General features: G+C 47.1%; 2 protein-coding genes across 2 annotated transcripts; both read left to right on the top strand.

Moving 5' to 3' along the window:
* Positions 1 to 963: 963 nt before the first annotated feature.
* LOC109766210 (uncharacterized) lies at positions 964 to 2,438 on the top strand. The gene has a single exon (XM_020324983.4). It carries the CDS (start codon positions 1,208 to 1,210, stop codon positions 2,237 to 2,239), a length of 1,032 nt encoding a protein of 343 aa, XP_020180572.1. The 5' UTR covers positions 964 to 1,207; the 3' UTR covers positions 2,240 to 2,438.
* Positions 2,439 to 2,660: 222 nt separating this feature from the next.
* Positions 2,661 to 5,961, top strand: LOC109766211 (rhodanese-like domain-containing protein 14, chloroplastic). The gene is made up of 6 exons (XM_020324984.4): positions 2,661 to 2,994; positions 3,096 to 3,142; positions 3,443 to 3,535; positions 3,899 to 4,037; positions 4,127 to 4,229; positions 5,702 to 5,961. Exons 1-6 carry the CDS (start codon positions 2,805 to 2,807, stop codon positions 5,817 to 5,819), a joined length of 690 nt encoding a protein of 229 aa, XP_020180573.1. The 5' UTR covers positions 2,661 to 2,804; the 3' UTR covers positions 5,820 to 5,961.
* The last annotated feature ends 415 nt before the right edge of the window (positions 5,962 to 6,376 follow it).

Below are 6,376 nucleotides of genomic sequence, written 5' to 3'. Positions count from 1 at the left end.
CTTGAAATATACCTCACTGCCACAAAAAGTTTGGCACCTAAATGAAATATATTGGAATTTTTTTAATTTAAAAAGCAATTAAAATATTTTTTGGGCCCCTATTTTAATTGTTTTAGGACATTTAAATATTTTATAAAATGTTGGTTTTGTTTTTACAATTGCTTTGGGATTATTTGTAATACTTTGAACATTTTTGTTTTGCTGTTTGAATAAATACTAATTTGACATTATTTTAAGTTGAATTTGAATTCGGTTTGGAACAAAGTGAGGTTTAGAGAAGTAATTGCGATGACATGGCACCATTAGTGAGTAGTTATTGTAGCTTAACTACCGGGTGTTACAGTGACCGCGACAGAGCACCGATCGATGCAGGGGAAGGGGGCCTTCTCGGCTTGATTCCTTCATGTTGTGACTCAATTAAAGTGGAGGTGAGAGGGGTAGCAGGCTTCGAAGGAATGGGGTGGCTTCTTATAGCCTGGCGATTCAGGCCGATAAGCATGGGCACGACAGCCATGGCCACGGCCATAAATTGGACACGGGCGAAGTTCAGGACGTCCATGGCGAGCAGTCTAGGGGAGGTCTAGGCTGACGCAGTATGTGCCTACTGGCTCGACATTGATGGCGAGCCAGAGCTTGGTTGGGGCGGTACGTCGGCTAGCTTGGTTGGCGGCACTGCCGGTCCGAGAACACATGGGAGAATAGGGGAAAGGACGAGATGACGAAACTAACTACTAGCGCGCAACTTGTTCGAGGCCACTTGCAGGCTGCGGGCGATGCGGGGAGCGTGGGACTCATTCGCAGGTCAAAAACCGCTTTGACTATGTCCATTTCAGCAAACCTCTTGAGCAAACCCATTAAGGGATTACGTTATGTGATTATTAGTATAGTGTTAAAAAACGTCTTATATTATGGCACTAAGGGGTATTGAATAGATGAAGCAGCAACAACGATCAGGTCAGTAGGTTACCAACCATTTTGCTCAGGGGAGCTGTTGGACATTTGCTCTACCTAGATCGCACCAAGTACCGCCAAAATCCGACGGCGGCGCTTGCGCCGCGGATCCAGCCGAGCCAGATCCACGCGGCACGTGACAAGTGACACGACGCTCGCTCACTCCACCCACGCTCCCCGGCCGCCGCTGCCGGCCTCGTCAGTCGCAGATCCCCCAACCACCAGCGAAGCCGCCGCTCACCGCCGATCGGCCCACATGGCCGCCTCTATCGCCGCCGCCGCCGCCGCCGCGTCCATCTCCCACCTCCTCCCCGCGCCGAAACCCAAGCCCAGAACCCCACCCCGCCTCTCCCTCCTCCCCCGCAGGCGCTCCCGCGCCGCCGGTGCCATCTCCGCGTCGGCGTCCGCGGCCTCCGACTTCCTCGCCCCCGTCCCGTCCCTCAAGTCCCGCCTCGCCGCGGGCGACACCCTCTATGGCCTCTTCCTCCTCTCCTTCTCCCCCACGCTCGCCGAGATCGCCGCGCTCGCCGGCTACGACTACGTGGTCGTCGACATGGAGCACGGGCCGGGCGGCATCACGGAGGCCCTCGCCTGCCTCCGCGCCCTCGACGCCGCCCGCACCCCCGCCGTCCTCCGCCTCCCGGAGGCCTGCCCCGTCTGGGCGAAGAAGGCGCTCGACCTCGGCCCCGCGGGCCTCATGCTTCCCGCCGTCGAGTCCCCGGCCGCTGCCGCGGAGGCTGTATCCCACTGCCGCTACCCGCCCCGCGGCGTCCGTGGCGCTGCCTACCCAATCGTCCGCGCATCCGCCTACGGCCTCGACGACTCCTACCTCTCCCGCTGCGAGGACGACACCCTCATCATCTGCCAGGTCGAGACCGCCGCCGGCGTTGCGGAGATCGACGCCATCGCCGCCGTCGAAGGGGTCGACGTCGTCCAGATGGGCCCGCTCGACCTGTCGGCGAGCATGGGGTACCTGTGGGATCCAGGGAACAGGAAGGTGCGAGCGGCGCTGAGGGAGGCTGAGAGGAAGGTGTTGGAGGCCAGGAAGAAGAAGGACGCTGCTCCGAAAACCAATGCGGCTTACTTGGGTGGGTTTGCGATGCCCAATGACCCAGCTGAGCAGCTCAAGCATAGGGGATACCATATGGTTGCAGGTGCAGTGGACATTGGGTTGTTCCGGAAGGCGGCATTGGAGGATGTCAAGCGGTTCAAGGATGCGTCAATGGAGATTGGTGAAGCAGAGGGCGAGGAGGAGGATGAGAAGGAAGATGGATACTGGAGTGAATGAGCACTGGGGAACTGGTGATGGCTTCGTTTGTTTGTGTTCTGAATTGAAACTTTTAGGGTCTCCATTTTCTGGACTTTGGTGTACTCTTGTTTAGTCGATGATTTGGGTTTTAGGGAGCAAATCTGTTTGGGCACCTTACTGTTCCCATTTGTAGGTGGTAATTGGTGAGTACCTAATAAAGAGTTGGATTTTAGTGAAATGTGCTGTGTCCTTCTGTTCCATTTTATTTGTGGAAAGCTACTCGTAGAAATTTGTATGAGCCAAACACCAGAAATTACTTCATGGCAAGTGAAAAGCAGTGGTAAGTTTTTCCAAAAAAAGATTGATGGTGAATTTGTTTTGTGGGGTCAGGGCAAGCCCATAGCCAGACTCCAGATTGTCCATCTCAACACTTGCTCAACCTCAACCACTAGTTCAGATATGCTGGGACATCCCATCCAGAACCATTTAGGTCCTTTGGACACTTGCACATCCAAAAAATATCTCCTTCCAGCAACAGGATGCAGCCTTAGGATTAGCTAGGCTCTCTTCTGATTCTCCCCCAAGTTTTGCTGTTCTTTATCTCATGACCACGATGATCGCAGCTAGCTCCATAGTGAAAGCCAACCTTCCTTGCTCGTCAAGGATATCCTCCAGCTCAGACTTCTCATCTGGTCATTCTTGGCGCCCATTAGAGGCGGCAAAACATTACCGGGCGCATGGTGTGCGCTCGCTGCGGATAACATGTGCTGCCACTAAGACTGCAAAATCTCCAGGTACTGTGAATATGCTTGGCTCCTTTTACTTGATATGGAACTGTTCGTTACTCTGTTTATGCATGATGCTATCTTGGCATGTTTACCCCCTTTTTTTGCAGCTGAAGAAGAATGGAAGATCAAACGGCAACTCCTAGTAGAGAAGCGGGTAATAACCTCCATTCTGACTGTTAACTATTTTTGCATTAAACATATATGAAGGTTGCTGCGAACTTCTTAACCTTAAGTCTTATGAAGAGGGTTAGAGTAACATATGTATGTGTAGCTGTAGAACAATTATAGATTATAGGTGAAATAGGGCCCGTTTTGACATTTATGAGGACTTATCTACCTATTCCTGTTGATTCATATGTTTATTCGCTTAATTTAATTGTTGACTGAAGATGAGCATTCTATGCTTAGCAGCCGTCATTTACATCAGAGGTGTTTCTCTTGTTTGTTTTTGCAGGTACGTAGTGTTGATGTGAAGGAAGCATTGCGCCTTCAAAACGAAAACAACTTTGTAATCCTTGATGTCAGACCAGAAGCAGAGTTCAAACAGGTATCTTATAGTTGCTGTCTCAAGCTCTTGGATTTAGGGAAGAAACTCAGCCCGAAAGCATAGCTGAAGCAAATTGTGTGTGTATCAATGATGGTGTATTGAATCAACAACACTATGCTGAATACAATTCACATTAATATAATAACTGGAAATATAATATATGTTGCTGTTGCAATAGCCGAACATAAATTTAAAAGTCTGCTTGGTAGTACCTAAAAGGCTAACAGTGACCAAATCCTCTCCAATGATGCCTGAAAAATTGTCAAAGTTTGTTTTCTTATAATATGTGCCGCTTCAAATAATGAAATTTTATGTTTCAATCTGAGAAAGTTGCACCACAGTTATGGATTTATTTTTGTGCAGGCTCACCCACCTGGTGCTGTTAATGTACAAATATACAGATTAATAAAGGAGTGGACAGCATGGGATATTGCAAGGAGGGCAGCATTTGCTTTCTTCGGCATATTTGCAGGAACAGAAGAGAATCCCGAGTTCATAAAAAGTACGTACCGTGTTCTTTACTTCTGTTTGCTGCGTCCTCACCATTTATACATGTACCGGCAATCAGACGCATATGTCATCTTTGTGCAGGTGTTGAAGAAAAACTTGATAAAGATTCAAAGATAATTGTAGCATGTTCAGCTGGAGGAACAATGAAGCCAACACAGAATCTACCTGATGGGAAGCAATCTAGGTATATTATGTTGCCCATATATTATTTATTGCTAAACTTGTTTGATTTCCATGGGTTGTCGGTCCTTTTCTAATTGTCATGAAGGTGCTGAACTGCTGATACTGTTTATTAATGTGATTTGGCTTAAGCAAAATTTCTTGCATCTTCCGTGATACGAGAACTGTGCATATTTTGTTATTATGTTATTCTAACCAATCTAAGCATTAAAATATAATTTTCTGTCGTCGTGGGTTTTGTTTGGCTATTTCCTTCCTGTCAACACTGGTGGTCGATTGGTCATGATTGATTTTCTATACTGTTACTAATATGTTATCCTGTGAACAAGCATAGATGATTCTTTCAGATATTAAGCAGATGATATTTGTAAATTAGTCCAGTTACTCGACCAATCAAATTAGCAAAGTATTAAAAACAATGCTATTTGTGGATGTGCTCTTGCCCAAGTAGTGGGAGGGCAGTGTCATCTTCGAGCCAACCCCTGTTCGAATCTCAGTGGGCGGAATTAACCATTCTGGTATATTCACTGGTAGAATTCAGTCTCTCACAGCCTCTTCTTAATTAAATGCCGCCAGGCTCTTCCCCTGCTCTCTGCTACGGTCTCCCAATCTCCGTCTCTATTGGGAGATCGTAGCACAGGACACGTTCAATCGGTTTGGATGGCGATCCAATGATAGGTCATGTGTCTGAATCATTTAATCCTGTTATTGGCCAGTTGTGTTTCAACCTTGTTTATCTTTTGTGTCTGTTGTGATTATTACGAGAACTATTTTAATAAAGATGGTTGTGTGCATCATACGATGCAGAGGCCGGGGGGTTGAACCTCCTTTTCGAAAAAAAATATAAGCTCTTTCCCTACCAGTTGTTTTTCGAAAGTGTTTAAAAAAAACTATCCATGAATGGGTGCTAACAGCATTCTTTCTAAAAAGAAATCTGCAAAGTGTTTTGTGTGTAAAATGCACCAAATCCAGTATCGTGCATGTGCTTTTGCGTTGAGCATACTCAGTCAGGCTAAGGCTAGACACAATTTTCAACCCATACCGTACTGCACATCGATATGCAGCAAAGTTGAGGGGGCTAGCACTTGTTGAGTGGTAGTCAATCCCAGTTGCTAGTTTATGCTTCGTTCCACCATTTCTGGATTGCTCTCATTTCTTGATGTCTTTGACCATTGAGATTTAGATATTAATCTTTTTTCAGGTTGGTAAATCACATTTGAGAACCAGCAGTATTAATTTCTTGCATCTGCAATGCTATGAACTTCAAATTTATAATAATTGATGCAAAATCACGATGGCACTTGAAGAATTGGCATGCAGCTGTCATTCCTGTATTTTGAATATACATCCTCAGATCATTGCGTAGTCCTTAAATTGCAGCTTTAAGAAGAAGAAAACGGCATCTTCTTTAGAAGTCTGTATCGCTCTGTAAGCACAGATGTTTAACCCGGTCGATTATGCTTTTGACTCTGGCAGGTCTCTGATAGCGGCGTACCTGCTGGTCCTAAACGGCTACAAGAACGTGTTCCATCTGGACGGAGGACTCTACACATGGTTCAAGGAAGACCTACCATCTGAAGGAGAAGAAGATTGAGCAGGAAAGGACCTGTCAGTTATTAGTTGCTACGATATTGTTGTTGTTCATACGACAGCAGTTTGCGATGAGTTGTAATGATGCGCGTTACGGATAAAATTGTCCGCACTAGTTTTGAGAAAATTGCATATCCTTCCCATCTTACCTTTTCGCCGGTGTGAAGGTGCGCTAGATTTCTTTCGGATGTCGAACACTTGAACTTAGAGCATCTTCAGCCGTTGGCCCCTCAGGGGCACCTAAAATCGCCGCCTAGGGGCGAGCCGGCGCCAAAATCGGCATGGGGACAAGTGGGTTCCCAGCCGCCGGTCCCAGGGTCGCCCCCAGACGCGGGTGTTTTTTTTAAAATGAAATTTGGCAAAGTTCGGCAAATTAAACAAAATATTTGACTAAGTTCGGCAAACTGGACATATATTCGACATATTGGACATTACATAAGTTATTAAAAAGAACACAACTAAGGGACGCAGAAGTTGCTAAGCGCGGCGAAGTCGCCGACGTCGCCGCCATCCTCCTCGTCGTCGGCAGCCTTCTCCTTGACGCGGCCGCCTTGCTGGACC

This window comes from Aegilops tauschii, chromosome 5, assembly GCF_002575655.3.
Source record: "Aegilops tauschii subsp. strangulata cultivar AL8/78 chromosome 5, Aet v6.0, whole genome shotgun sequence".
In the NCBI taxonomy this organism is placed as follows: Eukaryota; Viridiplantae; Streptophyta; class Magnoliopsida; order Poales; family Poaceae; genus Aegilops; species Aegilops tauschii.
This window is presented reverse-complemented; position numbering and strand designations above follow the sequence as displayed.